This window comes from Pavona decussata, unplaced genomic scaffold (assembly GCF_977016875.1).
Source record: "Pavona decussata unplaced genomic scaffold, jaPavDecu1.1 SCAFFOLD_21, whole genome shotgun sequence".
In the NCBI taxonomy this organism is placed as follows: Eukaryota; Metazoa; Cnidaria; class Anthozoa; order Scleractinia; family Agariciidae; genus Pavona; species Pavona decussata.
The window spans coordinates 4463749-4485997 of record NW_028145444.1 but is presented as its reverse complement, the minus strand read 5'-3'; the positions used below and the strand labels follow the sequence as shown (position 1 = coordinate 4485997).

At 38.8% G+C, this 22249-nt stretch overlaps 1 protein-coding gene across 2 annotated transcripts in view; it reads right to left on the bottom strand.

The window, feature by feature from the left end:
• The window catches only part of LOC146486343 (uncharacterized), a 24776-nt gene extending 2527 nt beyond the window's left edge, over positions 1 to 22249 (bottom strand). The window contains exons 1-20 of one of the 2 annotated variants that reach the window (XM_085100186.1): positions 21650 to 22249; positions 18781 to 18871; positions 17825 to 17922; positions 16712 to 16773; positions 15426 to 15438; positions 15244 to 15310; positions 13766 to 13797; positions 13150 to 13238; positions 7394 to 7510; positions 6398 to 6462; positions 5947 to 6020; positions 5104 to 5286; positions 4337 to 4419; positions 3976 to 4045; positions 3842 to 3879; positions 3436 to 3550; positions 2568 to 2717; positions 2357 to 2427; positions 1342 to 1420; positions 511 to 1218 (exon numbers count right to left, since the gene is read on the bottom strand). In XM_085100186.1, coding sequence (XP_084956312.1) covers positions 511 to 1218; positions 1342 to 1420; positions 2357 to 2427; positions 2568 to 2717; positions 3436 to 3550; positions 3842 to 3879; positions 3976 to 4045; positions 4337 to 4419; positions 5104 to 5286; positions 5947 to 6020; positions 6398 to 6462; positions 7394 to 7510; positions 13150 to 13238; positions 13766 to 13797; positions 15244 to 15310; positions 15426 to 15438; positions 16712 to 16773; positions 17825 to 17922; positions 18781 to 18871; positions 21650 to 21779 — 2335 coding nt within the window. In that variant the 5' untranslated portion in view covers positions 21780 to 22249. Of the gene's footprint in view, positions 1 to 510; positions 1219 to 1341; positions 1421 to 2356; positions 2428 to 2567; positions 2718 to 3435; positions 3551 to 3841; positions 3880 to 3975; positions 4046 to 4336; positions 4420 to 5103; positions 5287 to 5946; positions 6021 to 6397; positions 6463 to 7393; positions 7511 to 13149; positions 13239 to 13765; positions 13798 to 15243; positions 15311 to 15425; positions 15439 to 16694; positions 16774 to 17824; positions 17923 to 18780; positions 18872 to 21649 lie in introns of both variants that reach the window. The other variant, XM_085100193.1, reaches the window with a different exon arrangement.

The following is a 22249-nucleotide window of genomic DNA, read 5'->3' as shown; positions in this document are numbered from 1 at the left end:
AAAGAGAAATTCGAATGTTCATTTCATTCTTGGAAATACTGTTCACGCGTGACCTGGATTGACAGCAAAAATTAAACAGCCACAAATCAATAACTGGTTTAGCTAAAACATCAGCAGCAGTTCAGCCAGTCAATAACAATAAATCCGTCGAAGTTTCTTCGGCTTCCATATCCTTGATTTAACAAAAGGAACCTTCCCTCTTCAATTTCAACCACAAAATGGAGACAAGCACCGGTATGTTAATTAAGGAATGCTTCCCATATTTCACAGTTTTCTAATTTGGCAATCATAGTAAGATGAAGTATGACTGGCACGTGACAACAGTGAGGTACTTCTTTCAAACTAAAAAAAAAGTTTTAGATAAATGGCAAAGTACGAAAAAGAGAGAGAGGAAGAATGATTAGAGGGTGTTGGGTACAACTGCATCTTTATTGATGAGAAGTCTTCTAAAAAACGGGTCACTTTGAGTGCAAAAGGACAAAAGGCTGCCGTTTCTTAACCGTACTTTACCTGGATCGATATCACATCGCCAAATGTCGAGAGTTCTTCCCATCTCTGTTTGGCTGCGTGTTTTGCCTCCAAGCACCAACAGACAGGCAACAGGGCGAGCCAAACTCTTTCTCAAATCCGCGTTTACAGAAGAGTCCACGCTCAATACTTCATGGCTATGCACTCGACCTTTTAAGGCCATAGAAACTCCCTGGGAGGGAAGAGTCTGGGCTCTATTCCCCGAGGCAGCATTATAATGAGGCTCGAGTCGTGTCACGTGATGGCCCTGATTTGTGTGTAAAGAATCATCCGACAGTGTCATGCCTCTAGAGTTCTCGTACGCCTCACGAGTGTCCTCGTAAACGTCTGCGCTAAACATGGACACAGGACGGTTTTGACCACGTTTATCGTCGGGAAACTTTACTGATGAACTGAGAAACGGCGTTGTTGAAGCAACAGAACCCAATGACACTGCAGATCTATCCCACCGGGTGACGGGGTCACACCAGGAATCCCCTCTAGGGTCCTCTCGGGTGGTTGGCCTACTGTCTAATCTGTCATCTCGAAGGAAGCCAGACGGCATAGGGGTAAAAGGTGGGGCGGAATGAGAGGTAGATGGTCGAATGGATAAGAGAAAAGCTGACGAAGGAACTACCCCCAGGGAGAAACAGCTACGGACTGGCGGAGATATCCCGCCCCGAGGACGAACGGAGCTCCATGTACGACTCCCTGAAACACACAAAAAAGTATATATAATGTATAACTTTATGTTACCTCACACTGTCCCCAACAACAGAACACAGGAGATCGCTGATTTAAATACAAGGAATCAAAGGGGTTACATTAGCTCACCCAAATCAAACCGCCACATCGAGTTTAGCAAAGCACCATCAGTTGTTTCTCCCCCAAATATTAACATGCCATCTCCAATCTAAAGATGAAACAGAAACAGTATATCAAAACGTAACAAAATTTTAAAATACCTAAGTAAGGTGATAAAGGGGAGTTCACCGTGGTCAAACGTATAAAAATAAGAAAACTCCGTTTACGATAAGGTTTCAGTATACTTTGAGAGCTCGATGCTGGTAAGTATTTTGTGAGTCTGTGTGTTTACTAAATCATTTTACTGACGATATACTAAAAAGGTTTCAGGAGCCGTCAGGTCAGTGTCCCAGATAAATTTCAAAATCAGAGTCAATGAAGAACTTTGAGGGGTCAATAGCTTTGGTTCTCTTTAACTCTTCTTAAGCTTACCATTCATTTTCTTAGGTCAGAAAGCCAGGCTTGTCGGGTTTTTGACCTGATACCCCTCTCTTATCTGCAAGACTGCGTTTAGTAAATCGGTTTTCCGTATGTCAGCGCCGATCAGTCTCCGCATACTTCACTTTTAGGAATTTAATATTAACGTCAAGTATGTCGCCAAATTCAAACGTTTTTCATTCATAAGACTCCAACGTTTCAATCCACCGTACGGGAAAAAGATGGCACCGGGCTGCACATTTTATCTTGCGAACCTGACACAGCCAATAGGCACATAAGAAAAGTATATTTTTCGGCAATTCGTCTCTGCACTAACACCATTGTGTATTCTAGGTTTGAAGCTTATAGAACTTTTCTGTGCCTTTTTATGAGCGTTTTTAGGGTTTTCGTACGCTAAGGACTATGGGTAAATGTACCAGTCGCCATCTTTTTCGTTACGGTTTAAAATTGAAGGCTTGAAGGACTGTATTGCATTGGACTAAAAGGAAAAGTCGAAATAAAACAGTTTTCCGTTTTTTAGAATCTTATTTATAGGTATGAGAAGAGAATAAACAGCCTTTAGATCAAAACAAAACACACAAATAGAACGAAAATAGGCAAAGTTTACCTTTATAGCAGAATGTCCAAACAATGCAGGGGGGCCACCGCGACTCTTAATCCGCGACCACGAGTGAGCAACTTTATGAAAGAAAAAAATTCACAGGGTCAGTGTTATTGCTTGTGAAGACTCGTGAAACGGTAAATGTGGGGGCATAATGTCACATCCTGTGTCCAAGCCTTAAAGTAAAGAGACATGTTAAATCATAAGAAGTTCTTACCAAAGCTCCATCTCCACAGATCGTTCCTGGCCTGTAGACCTTCCAAGCCTCCGTACACCCACATACCACCCGCTCCAACGGCCGCTGAGTGACCGTACCGCGGGCTTGGTCCTTCTCCTTTCCACTTTATTCTCATCCATTTTGAAGTGTCTGTAAAAACAGTATACATTAGTGACGGACACGACTTCCGATAAGGCTACATATAATTTATAAAGTCTACATACAATTCACAAAACGAAAAGTACTCCGAGGCCGCGTCTTCACCTTCAGTTTTCGACTCTATAAGGTGAAGCCTTCCATCAACACGTAAATGATCGAAAAAAAGTGCTCCAAACAGTTCCCTGAGAACCCGAGTTTTTTTGAGTACTTTCTTAAAGCAATCATCAACCGAAGGTCTAGAAGAAACTGTCACAGAGTGCTTTCTGGTTCTTATGTTCCACAAACCCAGGCAATCACATACCTACAATGTATGTTTTTAGCTTGCTGCATTCATTTTGTTTTTGGGTCGAAAAGGTAAAGTTGGTTGATTTGATCTATACTGACTGATCAGCTACTAACAAAAATAGGTTGAGGACCGATTATAGACCCCTTTGCAGATTTTAGAAGGGCTGTATTCACGAAGGGACGAAAATGTTTGAAGTACTCGTACACAACGTTTGAGTTACTTTGTAAAGGTAAGCTTTTCCAATGGTAGATTAGATTTGTTACACAACTGCATAAGGTTTGCAGCAAATCAACTACAATACGGTTGAAAACGATGTTATAAAAAGCTATTGAAATGCCCTAAGAACATAGGCAGCTTTGGCGAAGTTTTGTGCACTATGTTTGCTGAGTTCGTGATCAACATTGTTCTTGCTGTGTCACATACCTAGTTCGTATTGCCAGAGCTCGTCGCTCGCACCTCTCATGTCAATATAGCCACCAAATACGAACATAGAACCCTCATGAAGTACAGCTGTGTGCGAACGACGCGTGCCTGGGCCCTAGAAAGACAACAAAGTAACGAGTATTAAACGAAGCAAATGACAATTGCAATGGACCATTTCTAGTGTAGACTACATGAATTCCCTTTCTAGATAGTCGAGGCCTGAAACATCATCGTGAGCTCGGTTTCCGTTCTTTGGCTACCCACATGATAGCTCGCCCGCTCAACTAGTTAGAAATGGAGTGCTGGCAGTACATTTCCAGTTTCCAGAGCTTTTTTTTATTGTTCAACATCAAAGAAAATGATGAACACGAAATGCTAAACTATTCCTTTTGTTTACGAAGCTTACCCAGGACTTGTCCGCTTGCTTTTTCCAGCTACGTTCACCTGTTGGGGGTAGGGTGGGGATAAATTAAAATAGGAAACAAAACATGGAGTAGAAATTATAGAAGTTGGAGAATACAGGACCAGTGAGGTACTCACGAAAATTAAAAGTCCATAATGGAGTCTCGTTTGTTGCAGTGAATTCTCCGCCGAAAATGTACATGTTACCCTGGTATGAATAAGAAATAAAGAACGCTTACACCAAGTGTTAGAACTGTCGTTTCATAAACAAAAACTCTTCCAGTTCTTTAACAAAGGTACGGCATTAGCATGCAGTAATCTCAGTCAAAATCAACGATATCAAAATCAAAGGGAAATACGGAAAGGACTTCGTTCTACATATATTTTATATCTTAAAATCGATATCTGAACTTAACCAGGGTGAAAAAGAAAAAATCATTTTAGAAATAGCTGCATGGTGAAAGTGTTATCAGAAGCTCTATCAGCTCGTTCCAGCTACCTTGTATGCGAGCGCTGTATGTTCCTGGAGGGACGATGGTCTGTAAGCCCCTTCTACAGTCACGTGATTCCACGTGTTCGTGGCTGCAACAAAAGGAGAGAAGATTGAGTTGGCGACACATGCAGCGCAGCAAAAACATTTCAAGCTACAATAAAAGGTATCAACATTAAACGAGTAACGGCCATTTCTAATGTGAAAGCCAATCAACGATACTTTTGTTTTCCTTGTTCAAAGCGTTTTCCCATTAATTTCAAGTGAAACTTAGGCGTTTTCCATTTAACAGAACTGACCGGTCAATACGTAAACGGAATTGACCAATTTGAAGGATAAAGTTTTTATCCTGGTAATTCGAATTTCTTCAAAATAGCGCGTACCATTTTCGGAGTGATTATTTTTCCAGCACCATCCCTTCAAAATGACGCACTCGATTTACAGACTGGTTTACACTGTACAACTTTGTCGCATGCGACAGGATTACGATAGGCCTACGACACGAATTGTTTCGTTTAAATCAAACCTACAAATCGCTTACGACTGTCGTATACGTCACAAAAAATGTCGTAGGATTTTAAAACATGTTTTAAAATCCTACGACAATCGTAGGTATAGGCAATGTTGAGTGACGAGAGTTGTGAACGATTTTTTGCATGAAGCAAGAAGCGCGCTCTAGAAATCGCATGCGACAGTCGTAAGAAAAAAGTTGTACCGTCTAAATCGGCCTTTAGAAAGTAGTCAAACCGTAGCCGTTGCAGAGTATCACGTCTTACCTATATCATATCTCCAAAAGTCTTTCAATGTACCTCGCGTACCTCGTCCTCCATACACGAAGACCCCTCCACCCCACACACATACCGAGTGTCTATTGCGGGCGCAGGGCATGCTTAGGCTGGCCGGGAAGACTGGACTCCATAAGTAATCCGCGTCTGCGTAACTACCGCTGAACCCAGGCTCTGAAGAATGAAAGATGGCAATTACACATCAGAACTCGAACACAACCGGGGAAAAGCGGATGAAAAAAAATGACAAAAACACGAGGAAACAGACACGCAAAATTCGCGCAAGTTGCATTGCCCAAAACAACAAAACTTACTGGTTTGTTGAAACAAGTTTCGCGATATTTTTTTTTAATTTGGCAAACATTTCTAGAATACAAGCAAATAAACTGCAGGTAACTCTTGAATACCTGGCCCCAACTATGAAACTGTCAAATGAAACTGCGACAAATGACTTCTAATGAGCAATTGGTGAGCGAGTTGTACACGAGTTGTTTGTAGGTGAACAGTTCCCGTTTTCTTGAACCTGTCGCGGAATAACTTCTTTGAGAATTAGAAAAGTTTTCAATTGAGTGTCGTAAAACCAAAAGCAGTCACTCTGATCAATCAAAACAGACGCAACCATCGCAGTGAACCAATATAATCAGAACTCGAAGCCGATACATGTAACCGGTGCCAAGTGCAAGAAATGTGCGCGAGCAAGTCATGATTTCCATTGGTTGAGAAAGTGGCGCGAGTTTTCTTAGCCATCACAGAACGTATTAAATCAAAAACAAACAAGAGCAAATTGCTTTCTACGACACTCAATTGACAACCGCTCTATTGCGATTCTTTTACCATTTGTAGTCTGTTCATTCTCAGCTCCACGTTGCAGACCATCCACCCATGTTTGACTTAACAGCTCTGTGTGTCTGTATAAACACAACACAGAAACTTTGGTTAGCTAAACTAAATCATGTAGCAAACATAATTCAACATAGTTTAAAGTACATAATTTCCAAGAGAAAGCCCAGAGCTTTAATATCATTCCTCAACATTAAAAACGGTCTCTCCCTCTTTTCGGCACAAACCGGCCAAAGTGTAAAACCAGACGCAACACCTTTCGTAGACAAGTGGTCAAAATCTATACCCATTCTAAATCTTAATGAAAAAAACCATACCCTTTGGGATAACTGAAACCTAGATTGCCATAGATCGTACAAGAAAGTCATCAAAGACGGTATACCCAGTTGGGATATGCAACCAATCAGTGCAATCAATAAACAGAATTGTGAGTCCTGTGACTCACCGGTTTCCTTGTTGAGTCGTTGCAGCAAAAGCAGGTGGCCTGGGGCTGTCATGAAGTCGATCATACTGCGAAAATATAAAGAAAGATGGCAAAACTGAATGGGACATTTTCACTCTGGCATCACTTGACTACAACTAGCGGAATTCTTCAGTATTTCGTTTTCTCATGCTAATTAGAGCTATTATCCTTTGCTCTCCGCTGGAATTAAAAAAAATTGAATTTGAAAAGGAAAACGAAATAAATTCCAGTAGTTGTACTCAAATGACGCCATCATGAAAATGGCCTATTTTAAGGCATTGCTAATGTCTCATGCAACTTGTCAGTCTCGCTTTCGAAGATGAAACGGAAACATAATTGGTTACTGACACAAATCGCCGTGACCCACAATATTGGGAGAGGTGTTACAAAGGTAACTTGTAAAGGAAACACGTGGAAAATTCGTTGCAGCCTTCCTTGCAATCGTGATTGAAAATATAAAGCTCGCTTACTTCCTTACAACAATTGCAGCAACGAAAGATAGAGTGCAAACCAGTCGGTATGTATTTTTTCCGTCTCTCCGTCGAGGAAGAAAGAAAGCGCAGTCTTCAAACACCTACATTTCCAAATTCGAATTTGATCTGAATTACTGTCAAGCACTTTATCATGAGCCTCTGGCTCGGGATATTGCGCAAGCACTCCCCGTGTTATTGACATTAAATAAATTACTTTACTTTTCACTTTTATTTTTGGAGCGAGCAGGGGCGGGGGGTGGGGGGGTGCAGGTTCCCGTTCGATAATTCAAGCTTCAGGCCCTTAGCGATTCGCGAGTTAGCGCTTTTAGCGATTCGGAATTCCTTCGTGAGTTCTAAGCGATACACGACTATTTTTCAGTTCACAATTCGTCACTTAATTCTTACAATGAAAACAAGTTTTCCAGTGTGCAGGAGACGTTGTAAATGTACATGGTCGCGCAACGTGTGAAACATTCCGTCTTCATCCATTTCTCTCGCTACTTACCTGAAACCCTTTGGTAAACTCCTTGTCTTTTATACTGGAATGCTGGAATACAGAGTCCAGAATGAGAGGGTGTCTTCTCATCCAGCTGACAAACTCTGCCTTGGTTAGTTTGCCATTCTAAGAAAAGATAGAAAAACATTGCGTGAGCCATCAGACAGACGGGGATGAAACATTTACGGGTAGATAGATAGTCAGGCAGTAATCGATTAGACAGACAGACAGACAGACAGTAATCCCTTGCACAGGCAGACAGTAACAGAGAACATTGTACAAACAGAAAGAGAGAATTAAATTTTCTCAAAACTTTCTCTGGCTAAAAATTGAAAATATACGAGCTTTTGACAACCGTCCTGTTGTCTGCAACGGATAAAATATGAAGAGAATATGAAATGAGGACAAATAAATACAAAAATGTACAATACAGGTGGCAAGTGTGAAAAACATTTTTTTAAGAAGAATAAGGCATTGATTAGGGAGTTGGCGAGAGTTATTGTCAGAGGTGAGTTATTGCCTCTTTTCTTAGAAAGAGAGAACATCTGAAAGAACAACGGACAGATAGACAGAGGGACCAATGGATGGACAGACGGACAGCCGTAGTGCATGCCATTTTATAGAGTGTTTTCACATGACGTGACGGCGGCCATGTTGGTGTCCCAAAACAAAGAAATGGCGGCCATGCTGGTGTCCCAAACTAAACCTCTGGGAATTGAACTCAATTTTTATGCAAATACTTTCTTTTGTTTCAGTAAACCAATATGGCCGGTAGTCACGTGAATGAAAACGCTCTATACCAGTTACGTACTGGTTGCTCGTAACTGCACCACACTTGTCATGTATGTCTTTGCTTTTCATTTACATTTGCGACCAAAGCGGGAACATTTTAGTGAACAAATCTGGGTCTTACTGGGGTCCAGGCTGAGTTACAGATGTGATCTCTAATACTGATCACTGTTGCTTGCTGTTGTTGTTGTTGTTGATTTTTTTCAACTTGTTCACTTTTATTCAGACCAGAAAAGATAAAAAAAAAAACCTAGCCTTTGTTTTTTCCCTTGCTTACATTTTATTTTAGGACCACGATACCGACGACCTCTCACAGACACTGGGAACCTGGCTTGTCTCATCTGATAGAAATTATCGACCCTGAACGCAATATGTACCGTTATAAATTTCAATTTCAATGAGGTAAACCCGCGGGAGCTGTTTTCAAATCTGAAATTTTCGTATTTCACAGCTGCTGCCGTTATTTCTCGTTTGAAAGCTAAAAACGTCATATTGTTCCTTTAGGTGTCTCTAGCTCCAAAACAGATGTGTGAGGAATGAAAGGTGTTTGTATGGCAACACTGCCCCTTTTTGTATCAGGTGTATACATCAATATACGAAAAATTTATTCCGAATCAACTGCAAGACGCCTGTTTTTAGGTTCGATCTCTATCCCTATTTCACTTTTCTTATCTTCTCCATTGTCCAAATATAATATCAGCAACGCACGGCTTTTAAAGAAAAAAAAAATGGAAATTCACACGTACAAAACGATATCCATGACTAAGAACTTTCGCAATTTCCTAAGATGATTTATGATCGCATACAAAATTAATAACAGCGATAGAAACTGCAATAAAGCTATTTTATAACCATGAATATACTGGACCAAAATTTAACAATTTCATATTAAGCAGTGGTTCAACTCGAAACGCAAATAAAAAAGGCAAATTTTATACCGTAATAAAATGAAAACAAACAGCACCTAGCAAAAGATCACGCTCCATAGAAGATTGCCGGATTGATTTCAAAGGTCACACTTTAAGATTTTATATCCACAACAAACAAGTTAGAGCCATTAAGTTTTACTCAAAATTTGGCTCTCAGACGAAAAGGATAGCCGGATGAAAAGTTTTGGCGGTAAAATTTTACAATGTTGCGGGCATAGATCAATCATAAATTATTAACCTAGCGAGAAGAGCAACGAATGTCGGCATCGAAAAAGACCTCGTTAATATAATAACTCACGTGTCAAATCTTAATGAGTAGAAATTTTGCGTCCTTCTTGCGACCTCCTCTACTTTTACCACAAACGAACACAAACTAGGTCTCAACGTTGCGTGAAATATTCGTAAACTTATACGTGCTTCGGAATATAGCGGATACCGAGCCGAATGAGGAAATGCTAATGATGTCATTCATTTGAATTTCTAATCATTCAGAAAGCTTCTCAGTTGATTCAGGTGCACAATATGTGGTTTCAGTGGCGGTTGAAAGTACAACACTGGTTTTATTGACACTGTTCGCTCCTGACAAAGCTGAGAGCCTTGACTGTTTTGTGTATTCCAATTAAAAAAAGAAATGACAAATATGAACGGAAATCAAGACGGCAAAATGACCTGTCATGGTATGAACAAACGCGTTGTAGCTGACAAGCATATCATTTTCTGGTTGCGGTAAATATTTTTTTTGAAATATTCTCCCCGCAAATCATTAAGCGTTTTTTACGATGTCAAAAAGGTAAGGACACTGCAATATTGAGAATGCGTGGATAGGTAAGCAAGCACGTAGTACAATCGTGTTGAATACTAATAAACTTCAGTCCCTTTGCTAAAAGTTAAAAACCAACTAAAAAAATCTTTAAAATAGTAGAACTTTATGCATGATTACAAACCAAAAATATGTACATGAAGATTAAGAAAGAGCTTAAGATAAAGTTAAAAATCACTCAGTTTGAAAAACGTACACAAGATTGCCCTGTTGTTGAAAGCTTTAAGAGTTAAAAAAGAAAACTGTTAACAAGGGGCAGATTACGTCATAAGTGTATTTCAGGAACAAGCCATTGTATTACTCAACCATATTACTTGGAATCTTTCTTGCCGCTTCTGTTGATCTTACAAGAAAACAACAAAGTGGCAAGCAGCTGGTACTATGCTTAACACTATATTGATATTCAGATTTCTCCGGTAACTTCCAATATTGAATACTTGAGTATTTTGCTTAGAGTATACACAATATAAGTGACATGACGTAAATAATTATCCACGTGGTTTCCGATTCGGTTGAATATATTGCATTGCGCTTCCTTACTGGAGGAAAAATATACGGAAATACGATTCTCTGTTTCCTATGATCTTTGTGTTTTGTAAACTTAGTTGCACACGTACTCAACAAGCAGGCGGACAAATGAAACTGAAACTAGTTGAATAAATATCTTGCATTCACTATTGTATTCTTAACTTAAGGATCTAATATGGTGTTTCCAATATTGATTATCATAAACTCAAACTAAAGTAACCACTCAAGCAAATCACAAAGGACGCAGACAATCCAATGAACCCGGCACTCAAAACTCGCGAGCGAGTTACAAGTACTGAAGTGGCTCGCACCAAGCGCAGGAAAACATGAGCGAGGGAGTTTTATGTAGCCGACACCAAGCGCGGGAAAATATGCGAGCGAGTTACAAGTAGCTCGCGCCAAGCGCGGGAAAACATGTGCGAGGGAGTCATATGTAGCCGGCACCAAGCGCGGGAAAGCATGTGCGAGCGAGTTAACAAATAGATTCCAAGTTGCCGTGCGTCTGTTCAGTAATAGATCACAGATGACGTCAAAATGTGGTAAGAACAAAAAAGTGGCACATGAGCCGCAGGCGAGTGTTCTTACCACATTTTGACGTCTTCTGTGATCTATTACTGAGCAGACGCACGGCAACTTGGATACTACAGTCAAACCTGTATTAAGCGGTCACCCTCGGGGAATGGCTAAGTGACTGCTTAATACAGGTTGACCGCTTAATACAGGTTGCACAGAATACATCACTTACTTGGTTAAGAAAGTTCGGCGGTAAAATGGTATGACAAAGGAGAGCATGGTATTGAAACAGACTAGTAAAACATTAACGCCACGATTGTGCAGCTCATTAGAAGCTCAATTGCCTGGCACGCTATTTGTTACCATATTTAAGTGGTTTCCTTTTACAAGGTGACCGTTTAAAACAGGTCAAGACAATAGAAACAGCTCGCTGGGACTTAGTATAGGGTGACCGCGACCGCTTTATAGAGGTGACCGTTTAATACAGGTCAGAATTACAGTAAATAAGGGAAGTAATTTTCGGGACTTTGACAACTGACCGCTTAATAGAGAGTGACCGCTTAATACGGTGCCGCTTAATACAGGTTCGACTGTATTTGTTTTATACAATGAACAGAAAGGAAACACGACAAACTTGCCTCGTAGTGCTTGACTGTTCGATTTGTTCCAGTTTAGGCATTTTCAGATAGACAAGAACACTTTAGCCTTGGTTTCTTCTTTTTCTTGTTTGTAAAGAGCTCCTGCTAAACTTTTCTCAAGGCCTTCACTTGCTCGACTCGAATTAATCTCGCAAACATTTTCAAAACCGCTGGCCATTTTGGACAAAACAAAGAAAACAATTTCCGGTGACGTCATCCGTGTGTCTGTGTTGTAATAGATCATGGGCAACGATCAATCACAGCGCGCGTAGTATTCAGTGCATTGTATAATTATAAGTAGCTCGCGCCAAGCGCGGGAAAACATGTGCAAGGGAGTCCTATGTGGCCGGAGAAAACATGTGCGAGGGAGTCAACACAACTTCTCATGTCTCGGCGCCAGGATTGGTTGGGAGAATGTCGCATTTTTTTCAACATATCACAGAGCGTAGAAAAAACTAAAGACAAAAACAAAGAGAAAAACTAACACAAACGTAATTACTTAATTTGTCACTAATTTAAGTGAAAATGCCCTGATCAGAGCAAACATTTTGGTTTTAAAATATAAATCAGTATAAAGGAAATCGAATTCTATGATCATTATTTGATGAGCGTTTTTCTTCGCTGATTTGATTTCATTGTGTTCTGAACATTTTCAAAATAACCTGATAAAAAACACGCCCTCCTATTAGTCCAAAGACTTATTCGTGAAACTCTATAGATCTTTTAGAAACCTGTACATTTTCTAAGGTTATTTTCTAAAAGACATACAAAACTACATTTCTCCATGTATTCACATGATAAAAACAAGCATTAGGAGAAAATTGAGAGAACTGGAAACAGCACTGAATTGACTCACAAACGGCTCGTCTTTCCGCAAAACTTTCTCGCTTTCCCAAACTCTTCGCATGTTTTCTTTTCCATTTTCTTTTAGGGATCTTCAGTTTATCTATAAGCAACGCCATTCTTTTCTATCTCTTCTCGTTTTGAGCTCTCTTCCAATTCTGTTTGTTTGTTTGTTTGTTTGCAGTGGTACAAAGCTTATGCGTGCCCTTGAGTTTTTCAGTTTTTCCTTTGTATCTACATGGCGGGTATTTCTGTTCATGACATCACTTTTTAAGTGACCCAGCAGTGACCAGCTGCATCAAATTTCCCCTTACAGTATCACTTGATCAAGCGTATGAAAGTCACGAGAAAAAAGGAAGTGATCACAAAAAACAACGTTTTGATGTTTAAACAAAATCTGCCAGCTGGTACCAAAAGAAATATATCGACAACAGTTAAGTCAACTATGCAGGATAGAAAACCGTAAGAACAGCACCGCTCTAGAGAATCCCAATTTTAATCAATCATTTGGTACAATTTAACCTTTTAATGACACGGCGTAAATCGTGGGTCCGTGGCGTATGGCTTTAAAACCGAGCAACACTTGAACAACTAGCTACGGGGACAAAAATATTGCCAGAAATCCCGCCCGATGTGGTAATAGATTTTGTACACGTTGCGTGCCTACAGTATTTTCTGTGTAGCACCGGCACCCAGTTCACTCACCGTACTCTCGTCGCATTGACTAAACGCATCCCTGATGAAGGTCTCTATAGCTAAGTCTATGTCTGACAACTTTGTAGAATCGGCTACAACTGAAACAGTAACACAACATAAGACAATTTTAAGATACAGTTTGAATGACAATTATTCACCAACTAAATAAATAAATAAATATCTACCACTGTTTACTGAAAAAACTCTTTGAGCCTATACATCGCGCAAAAGTCTTCAATCAAACACAAGGAAGAGTGTTTGATCCGATTTCTAACCACCAAGAAGTGGGTTTGAAAAAACGAGGTGCAGTCCAATTATTTTGACCAACTTCGAGGTGTTTGGAAATAGGATGAAACACTCTTTTGAGTATTACGTTCATGAATGAAAAAAGAAACCCAATTTTCTCAGACGCCCCGAACGTATGCGCAGTAGTCGGTACACTTTGTATCTCTGAAAAGCATGGTAATTGAAGTCTTTTCACTTCCTGATTTGAAGTCAAATACAGCAGTAAAAATAAATCCCAAAAGAGATTATTTTTCACCCAAAATGTTAACTTTTATTTTAGAGTAACTGAGGAATTCTTTAAACTATTGCTTATTGCGAGGTAAAATAAATCAACACTAACCTTGAGACTGGTTTTCTCTGACGTGAACAATTCTACAAAAGACAAAGTTCAAACCCAAATATGAGGTCAGTTAAATTAACCAGAATTTGACATGAATTTGAGCCCCAGCAGATAAGTTTGAGAGTGAACAGAATACAAGCAGTCTAGCCAACCGGCTACCACTGTACTGCCTGCATACCATACACTTCTTTGTCAAAAAAGTAATCCATAGACCTCTATGAAACTTGATATTCTTACAAACAATTCATTATAGTGAATTGACTCCTAAACTCGTTTTATAACTAACTACAACATGGTGCTATTTCCTCTGCTTCCTGTCATCCTGGGGTATGTGCTTTGTGTCTCTTCCACTCCTACCAACTAGGGCCCAGTTGTTCAAAGCCCGATTAACGAATAACCTAATCCTGGAACTTTGATTCGAGTTTATTTACTAATCAATGAAGACTCTTCAAAAACATTTCTTTTCCTCAGTTTTGACTTGGACTTTTCTTGACCGTTAACTTAAAATTAGCTTTTAAAAACAGTTTCAATAAGCGAGATGAAAACCTCGGTTTATTCTTAATCGGGGATTAGCGTTAATCAGCTTTCGAACAACTGGGCCCAGCCTGTGGGGGTACCTCTTTATAAGAGGCTAATGGGGATGTGCCACTGGATGGGGTCGCATTTTCACGACTGGATTGACTATAATTGGGTTGCATTTTCAATAGAGTTACTAGAATGGGGTCACACATTTTCGGATGTTTGGGGTAAGAAAATTCTATTACGTAGGGATTCAAAATGGTCTCGGCTAAAAAGGTCAGAAAGTTGATGTTTATTAAATGTAACAATCACCTCACATTACATTCCGTTCTTGAAACCACAACTTCAATAAACCAGTTACACAATAGCACAAAACCACCGGTCCAGAACAAAGTAGATGCATAAATAGAAAGTGACTTAGTTGGGATTGCGAAGATTACATTTTCCCAAAAGTGACTAAGATGGGGTCTATAACTGGCCACAAAATAGACTCGAATGGGGCAGGGGCTCTGAGAGGACAGCGGTACATACCCAGCAAAACTGAACCCAAGTACGCCCCGGGGGGCCCAGGTGTCAAACTATTTTTAACTGCAGTAATTGTGCTATGCCGCACACACTACAATAGACCTTCTTATGGCATGTACAACAGAAAATTGTGGTATGCTCCATTGTCACCTTTGAAGGTTTCAAGATTTCATTTAACCCATAACGTTGTGACAAGGTTTCAGGTTACATGTTGCATTGCAGTTAACACACTCCACGGGAAACTCATTTTTCTTTTTTTGAGTGAACTGAAAATACAACAGTTGCGGTTAACTGTAAAATAAAAGTCCCATCAAATGTTCAGCCCTGACAGCCTCGTGATTCTAAATGATATTTCTGCAGCTCCTGACTCTCATGATATTTGTGGCTTGCATATCAATTTTTTTTAACTTCAAAATACTCAGCATTTTAATTACCTCACTGCAGCAGACAGTAAAGACTTCAACATGATGGTGATTTCAGAAATGCTGACTCCATCACTCCCTAAAATATATTAAAATACACTGTAGCATCAGGGAGAGTGTACCATTAATTTTAAGACAAAGACTGATAAAAGCTCAACAAAATGTGGACACATTGTCGCTGAACTTCGACCTACCATCAAGGTTGAACTGTGACAGCAGAATCCAGAAAGAAAAATGAGGAGAAAAAGTAGTAAAACGTTAAATACAATTTTTAATTATTTTGTAAATAAACATTAAAATTTAAATATTATTTCAAATTAATGATCATAAATCTATTTCGAAGACTGATTACGTTTTGACAACCAAAAGTTCCCCCCACTATCTGAATAAAATGTCTGCTCCTTGGGGGGGGGGGGGGGGTTGAAAAGTGCAATTCTTGTATGCGGCTGCAAAGTGCCTGGCTGTGGTGTCTGTTTAGGAGAGGTGTCCACTTATAGAAGGCTTCTCTTTTGTGTGGCTGGGACCACAGTGGGTGGTTGCATATTAGGCTGCAGTACGTCAGAATTTTGATCACACTTTGAACATTTTAAGGAGAGTCCCTCCTTTTACTATTGGACAAATATTCTCTGCATTTTGGGATGGCCCTAGAAAATTTGGGTTACTTCATGAAGGTGCTTGCTAAAACAAAGACATTTTTTGCAGTTTATGACTATGCAGGAAAACCAGATCTCAGCAAGACTTATTGAAATCAAAAAGAAAATTGGGAGCTACTACACATTTCAGAGAAAATTACAGTCAGTTTCAATTTGGAAAAAAATGTCATACCTTGATTACAGTGTGTATTTTAAAGCCTAGACTATTGTTGTTAAATAAATTATCTCTGAAAGTGTGACTCACTGGCTTAACCTCTAATCTGTTTTTTGTATTCCAATAGCAGGGGTATAGAATGGTCTACAGAAAATGAGGAGTCTGAAAAAATATTTACCAAGTCTTGTATACTCGCAATTTAAAGTTAGCATCTTGGAATCTTGCTCACTAGAACTTAGACCATCAAAACCTCAAATTTTGAATATCTGAGTCTCAAAGTCTCACAAATTGTTGAGCAAGGAAAAAAAGGTTCTAGTTTATTTTTGTGAGTAGTGATGAACAACAAACACATGCATGAAGAATCACAACCTTCTTTTTTGGTGCCATCAACTCCAAAATTTTCCAGCACTAATAGAAGCTCTCAGAATCTCGGGCTCAGATTATGTTACTTTAGGTAAAGTCTAGGGTTTGAAAATTATGGAAACAATGAAGTCTCAGTCTCGGGTTTTAAAACAAGGGTCTTGCAGGCTTTCAAAATCTCAGATTTACCATTCTATACTCCTAATAGCATTTGCTAAGGCCTGCTTTTCCAGTAATGGCGATGCCATAAACTGCGCATAAATAGTTTTGTATTAGGAGACATCGTCCTTAAACACCACATATAATGAATTACCATGTCAAAGATGATCTGGCCTCTTTCTTCTGTTGATCCTCTCAGACACAAAGCAAGGCCACCTGTACAATAGCAAAGATGACACACAAAATATTCAAATTCAAATATCTACTGAAAGCTGCAATAATTTATTAATTTTAGCTTCGCTCTCACATGGCATTTCTAAAAATCGTTAATGATATGCTTACAATGGATATTTGTGCTGGGACTGAAATCTCTTCTTAGAAGGGAATTCATTTAATTACCATGTGGTGCATGAGAACTTCAAGGAAAACTGCAAGCATCAAAGACGGCAATTTTCAAGCCAGTGGAGGTGTCTGTATTTATCCTTTGCCATGCTGTTCAGGATCAAAGCCAAGTTGTCAAACACCAACAATAAATATTGGTGTTTGACAGAAGTTCTGTGGACCAGCTTTGAAATTTTTTCTAATTTCTTCAGAATTTCAACTGAACTTCTGGTCAGAAATTGTGAGGTAACCCAGGCTGTAAAGGAGTTAAACAAACTCCAAATGAGAAGATCACCATGCAACACCCTGTAGGATTGGAGTGCAGTTTTACCTTAAGCAGTGTTAATTGATTACTGCATCATGTGATGTTAACTTGCATGTTTGTATTATTTAGTTGTAACCAGGTCACTTTATTATTGTTTAAGGACGGCGCCTACTAATAGCAAAGTATTTTTGCGCAGTTAATCACTATGCGGGAAAAGTAGATCTTAGTAGCGGCTATTGAAATCCAAAAAGAAAATTGGGGGTAACCATTGATTTTTTAGAGATAATTAAGCAACAGTTATTCCAAAAAGCAGCAAAATACAAAGCAGTGTATGGCGCTTTTTTCCAAATTGAAGCTTTATTATCTCTGAAAAATGCACAGTTACCCCCAATTTTCTTTTTGGATACCAAAATGACTTGCTAAGTCCTGCTTTCTCCGCATAGTTTTAAAGCGCGCAAAAATATCCCTGTATTAGAAGGCACCACCAATAGGAAACCCGAGTATCTCGAGATGCGCAGAACGTTTGTAAGCGCAGTAACAATAGTAGGCACCATCCTTAAGATGTCAAATGAGATGACCTTCAGTTATAAAATAACAAAGCAGAGGACACAGTTTTGATACCTAGAAACTCATCACAGTCGATGTGGCCATTTCTGTCTTTATCAAAAGCTGCAAACAGTCTCTCTGCCAGAACCCCATCCAAGGGAAAGTAATGTAAGCTGCAAACAATTAACAGAGTAAATTAATCAGTTACCAGATGAGGATGTAACATGGTCAACTTTCACTTAGGGAGCTGTGAGACACCTACACCTGAACAAACTCTAAATATCCACCATTTCATGAATCAACTACTGCATTTAAACCTTTTAAAGTTGCCTGCAACAACGTGGCACATTCATTTTTCCGACAGGTATAATTCTTTTCCTGTGCAGCACTTATAAGGAAGAGCAGGAGGAGGAATCTTATTTTTTGGGAGATGATTATGATTGAAAAACCTTGAAAAAGGTTAATAAATATTAAATACCCTGATCCGGCACCCACTTTCTGTCAAACATGAAGTGGTATGGAAATGACCAAAACCTCTGTCTAATATGAATTAAAGAACCCCCCACGGAACGTTTTTTGTTTTACACCCCCCCTCCTCCTAGAAAGTTCCATTTTAGCCTCATACTTTGCTTCTAAAATTTTGACTTTTAAGACCCCTCTCCTCTTAGGAATTTCTAATGCCCTTCCATGGGTTGGGTATGGATTTGTTCTGTAACTGCACATTTCTGGACAAACTACAGTGGCCCAACAACAGTATCGATATAGTACTGGTGCTTACATGTATGGTATCAACTGTGAACAATAAGCCTAGGATATTTCAAAATTTCATTTTTATCAACAGAAAAAATACATATCTTTTATGGAATACACATATCTGGGGGCATAACCTAGCTCACAGGAAGGAACATGTACTGCATAGGGAAGGGGAACTGGGGGCAAAAAGACAAATGTTGGTATCAATAAAAATAGCTTACAGATTGATGTTTATTTAGATAATAATCTTTATCACAATTAAAAAATGTGTCACTTACAATGTTTTCCTGTCAATATACTTGTCCTGCGGAGAAAGGGCTGCTAATTTCTTGTAGACATTAACCATGTTTTGAACTTCGCTTTCTGAAACTAAATATACCGTATCATGTACAAAGTTAATGCATTGTTTATTAAATATAATAAGAGGGTTGTCCAATACATCTGAAATGAGTCAACTCATCTAAGAATGGACTCACCAGAAGTCATGTCATGAGAGACTTTAAAAAATACGCATTAGGTTGTTATTGCATGGCACTAGAAGTGTTGGCAAATTGAGAAACCCTCATTGTTATTCGTTAGACAAATGTTATTACAAGCTAGGTTTATGTTGTTGCCTTATAATTTCACGACCTGGCTGCCGGTGTGTCAAATCGTCTGGGCTTATAGACGAGTCAACTTAGGTCCGGTGTATTGGATATGGATGTTATTATTTAAAGGTTTAAAACGCAAAAAAACTAATACCAATAAATACAATTCATTAGATATTGTCATTGCAATTTCTTTTTTTTTTTTGCTCCTTCAATGTCAAATCAACAATTGTAGATGAAGTAAGGATCAAGGGATGTTTTCATTGCAATTTCCTTTTTTTGTTCCTTTAATGTCAAATCAGTTCCATAGTACATGTTGATGAAGTAAGGATCACTGAACTGTGTGAATTAGTCAGTAGTATGAGACATCTAGCCAAACAGTTTTCAAAAGGATATCATCTACATGTAAAGATTAACAGGTTACTTGTGATCTCAAAATATATTGTACATGTATGTGGTAATTCAGCTGTAACAACTCTTGTTTTTTGAGTAAATGTCAATAATTATAGGTTCCATTAATATATATATTTGTGGGTCTGTAACTTGAAGTATATAAAAGTTCAAAACCAATCATGTGAGTACTCCTTCGATAGAACATGACAGTGTATTCAAATGTTAAATTTTTCATGTCTTGTACACAGTCTTGAGTCACATGCTAATTATATTTATGGTGTTCACGAAAACTCCTGTTTGAGTAAGTTCTCAGAGGAATAATATAAAATTATAACATTATATAATGTCAATATTACAGGCTGTATGAAGCTGGAGTGAGAACATCATTAAGCCTGCAATGTGAAATTATGAACATATAGTACGTTTCCAGAGCATCACAAACTAACCTGTATTATAATAATTCTATTCCCACAGCCACTGCAGCATGTACTACAGAAATATTGTTTTAAGTGTGATCAAATATTTATCCTCATAATGAAGAAATATCCAAGTTTCTTTAAAAGCCAATTATTTTGTCCTGTACTATAAATAATTTCTGTCAGGGATTTCTCCTTGTGGCAAAAGGAGTTTCACAAAAATTGCCAATAAGCAAATTAGTCCAATTGGCCTATGGACCAAGCTGATCACACATGCAAGTCACAAGGATCACACAACAACATCTTTTCTGCATATGTATCTTCTACTGTACATCATATCTGTCCTCTGATCTATAGAGACGAGTAACTGGAACAGTTGTACTGCAGGATCCGAAATTAACTTTTTTTGACAGGCGCCAACTGGCGACTGAATATTTTTTTTCAGTCGCCATATGGAAAAATGTGGTTGCCAAAAAGTGTCAGTAACATTTTTCCTTCGCAGCGAAATACAAAGCAAACTTTTTGGTTGCCAATTTTTCTTTTAAGAATCAGAACGAAGAGAAAGCGTTTGGGGCCACAATGGCGATTAATTTTTTCTGCTAACGAATAAGATTAAATACAAACACGCTGATCGTAGCTGTGAAACATTGTGGTAGATTTATAACAACAGGAAAATCGGTTTTATACTTCAAAATCAGCAGAAAGGTAAAAAGTAAGTGACCAATAAATTGGCGGGCGCCTTTGAATTTTATTTTAAACGATTTGGCTGAAAATCAAAGTTATTGTTTGAATAATGATCGTGGCATGAAATAGTAAATCACCCGCTGGCGACCAGTTGTGAAATTCTGGTCGCCAGTGCAAAATTTTCACTCGCATTGGTGAACAGGAAAGCGCAATTTCGGACCCTGTACTGGTAACTGTGCCATGTCTTAATGCTAGTTCAGTCTGTACTAGAAAACAATCATGGCCTCATTCTTTGTTTGCAAGCATGATATGGCTTGATCTGAAGATAGGGGTCCACACATTTGCAAAGAAAAAAATGAGACCAATGCAACACTTGTTCCATTTACTGGCCATACAGTGTCATTAAAAGCCTCTGTAATAAGATTCTCATAATGTTGGCTTTCTCTGTATGTTATTCAGAGATTTGGTCCTGCTGTTAGTCTGACATTAAGGGGTTATCAAATGAGACTTGCCGATACACCAAGGGTTGGGTTTAAAAATGCGAGACTGACTCAGTATAGACTAAAACACCTCATATATTCACTGTAAATTAATACATGTAGCTAGCTAACAAGCTCATGTTTAATAAACAAGATTTTGAGGTCTACCCAGTCCTACAAAATTTGAGATTGATGTATAATGCCTGAACTTTAGCCTATTGATTTTCAAGGGACCATGCATTTCAGTAAACCCCTACTAAAATAATAGTAATATACAGCTAATAATAATCATTTATACAAACAGCAATAAAATAAAATCAATTATTAACTAAAGATTTAGTTATTTATACTTCCAACGCGTTGAGGTGTTTGATATTTTCCTCAAATTTTCACAACATAATTCGGCTTTAAATCAAAGGCACTGTTAATTAATTATGTGCTGAAAGCTTTAAATTTGCATGCAAGCACCTCAAATTAGTAAACGTTACAAAGCAAAAAAGTGTCAAAACATTGCCTAAGAGAGTGCATTGCAAGTTAATTATAACTTTGTGTTTATAGCTTTTGTTGGTATTATATTAGTTTACTCACATCTGTTTAATCGCTGGTTTAATGGACTGTTCCTGTACAAGTCCTTTGGCTGCGGTGCATGGACAACGGGGTTGTTTGCTTCCACAGTGTTTATTGTCGGTTGAACTTGTTTAGCAACGTCCTGTCCCATTGCTTAATACATGTATATATCATGCTTTTTGTGGAGTCATCGCGTTCTTTTGTCGATGCTTGTTTGTCATAAACGTGACTAAAATTGCAACTTCACTGTAGATATCACTGGAGCATTAAGAGCAGCCATCTTTCGCGTTGTCACTTCGGTGAGCTGACAAAACCAGTGAATTCACAGTCTTCCGTGCATAGCGAATGAATGAAGCTTCAAGTATCAGCTGAATTTTTCGTTTAACGGAAATATTAAAAGCACGTACAAGTTAAGGATCCTATAAGCTTAATCTAACCATACCACCACATATCAGCCGTGTCTAGCGTGATTCAAAAATGCCCCACACTGAATTTACACCAACTTAACCTTGTAGATCTGCCTTCTTACTGCTTGGACCCGACCACCTGTTTCACGCACAAAAAAAACTGAACTCCGTTGGCGGATTATGTTCGCCAGGAAACGGTCAAACAAAAACAGTG